Below are 2240 nucleotides of genomic sequence, written 5' to 3' on the forward strand. Positions count from 1 at the left end.
AGAGAGAGAGAGAGAGAGAGAGAGAGAGAGAGAGAGAGAGATACAGTTTTCATAATATTACGATCAAATAAAAAACCTTTAATTAGAACAGTATATGAGAAAATAATTTTCTTTAAAAATAAAATTATTCAAAAACTCATGATTATTCTTCGTTCATCTTTTATAATCATAGGCTATATGTATTATTCGCATGCGTATGTCATAAAAATAATACAGTTTTCTGATATGCGCAACTAATAAAGAAAATAATTTATTATGTAATGCAAGCTGTGTGTATAATTTGTCCAAAGGAATTACAGAAAAACTACAAAGTTTCTTGCTTGTAAAAAGTTAAGAAACACATATAACATATGTTTTATATTTTTTAGATCATATCATATAATAGCACAGAGCAACTTGTATTACAACTGATATACATAAGTGTCCTTTACATGTACATGTTTTTGTCCAATTATACCGCACAAGATATTACAGATCACAATGAATATGTATTTGCTACAGTGTAAGAGATATTTGCATCATACCTTCATACTTAAGTAATTGTTTTAAATACTTGTAACAAAAAGCTGAGTTAGCAAAAACATTCAAAAATAATACTATTCCTTGAACGAATATACTGTAACTATACTAAATAAATATTTTTATTTTTTCATGTTAGGTTTTACATTAATTTATCATTGCTTTGTAGATATAATGTTGAATGGTATGTAGCTCCGTTACACATACAGAAAATGATGTTATTTCTACTGCAAAAGGGTACAAAAGCTTTTCATTTGATCCTCGGTGGAATATTCATTGCGTCTATGGAAAGTGCTGCTACGGTAAGAGACATACTCGTATACAAACCTTTTGTTCCCCGCGAATATTATTGTTTAATCGAAAATAATAACATTCACAGCCATTCAACATTTTGACTACTTTAGAATAATTTAGATAATTCACTAAAGTAGTTCTATTAAAATAAGTTGAGAATAAAATGTAATTTAACTAAGCTAAAAAAAATAGAATAGAGAACAAAGTTTTTTAACAAAAACTGTTGAATCGGTACTATATATTCATATGATGTGTTGCACTCAAAAATATTATACAATAAATCAACTTTCCTTATTTGAAAAGCTATAGATGCATTAATCCGAAAGAATTGATGATTTAAATAAAAAGGTGGAAATCGCCTATATTACACTATTCAACGTTTAAATAGAATGGTAACAAAAACACTGCAGAGATCAGAACATTTCTATAATTATATTAAATTTGAAATTATACTAAATTATATTAAATTTTGGTTCATTGAAAATAAAACGATACTTTTACAAAAATAAGCATAAAATATTTGTTTAGATTACAATTTTTTTTAAAAAGTATCTTTCAATAAGATTTGGAGACAGAATCGTTAAATTGTATCATTAAATTCCTAAATCATACCGGCGACCAGAGACGGAGAACAAGAATGTGTCGAACCCTCCGCAATCGTTAAATACATATATGTGCGAAAGATTCCTGCTCCCCTCCCTCCTGATCAGACACCAAACATAATCAATTTTAAATGTCGCTCGTAAACAGACGGCTCAAAGACAAAACAAAAATGACAGTTCTTAAGCCATGTTACTAGCATCACATCCGTGTCATTACCTTTAAAATAATGTTTCGTTTAGAAAATACAAAGGAGATATAATTTAATCGTCGACACGACTTATCCAACTCCACCCTATTGTCCTATTATTTTAACAAACATTTTCCACACAGCTTCAATATAGCTTCTTACAGAATGAAACAAAAAAAGATATTTTATTTTTTACCATTACAGTTGATGGGTACTTCAATATCTTACTTCACTGTTCTCTATTCTACAAGTACGAAATAATATAATAATTGCAAAATTAAGATAGGTATGTATAAATGTGAAAAAGATGTGAGAAAATAAGAGAGGGGAAGAAAAAAAGGTAAAGAAATGTAAACTAATTTGACCAAAATCGTGTAGCTCTCGGTTTTAGGTGTCGCTTCCTGTAAGTATTATTTCGACAGGAGGAATAAAAATTATTACTTAAATACAAAAATTGACATATTATAATTTATAAAAAAATGTAGAATATAAGTTGACATTATACGTTACCAATAATTCACAAGAATGGAATATATTATGTTAGAAGAGGTCGAATCGCGTCTGCGTAGTCGATTATCAAATGATTCCCTCACACGAACGAAGTATGTATTTCTTTATGAAAAATAAACACCTATTG

General features: G+C 28.4%; 1 protein-coding gene across 1 annotated transcript in view; it reads left to right on the forward strand.

Annotated features, from left to right (window-relative positions):
• LOC108748587 overlaps positions 1 to 1864 on the forward strand; it is a 3655-nt gene extending 1791 nt beyond the window's left edge. The window contains exons 2-4 of the mRNA XM_018486827.1: positions 369 to 502; positions 689 to 821; positions 1808 to 1864. Of these exons, the coding sequence (XP_018342329.1) occupies positions 369 to 502; positions 689 to 821; positions 1808 to 1864 (324 nt within the window). The remainder of the gene's footprint in view (positions 1 to 368; positions 503 to 688; positions 822 to 1807) is intronic.
• Positions 1865 to 2240: the final 376 nt, after the last annotated feature.

This window comes from Trachymyrmex septentrionalis, unplaced genomic scaffold, assembly GCF_001594115.1.
Source record: "Trachymyrmex septentrionalis isolate Tsep2-gDNA-1 unplaced genomic scaffold, Tsep1.0 scaffold24, whole genome shotgun sequence".
Classification (NCBI taxonomy): Eukaryota; Metazoa; Arthropoda; class Insecta; order Hymenoptera; family Formicidae; genus Trachymyrmex; species Trachymyrmex septentrionalis.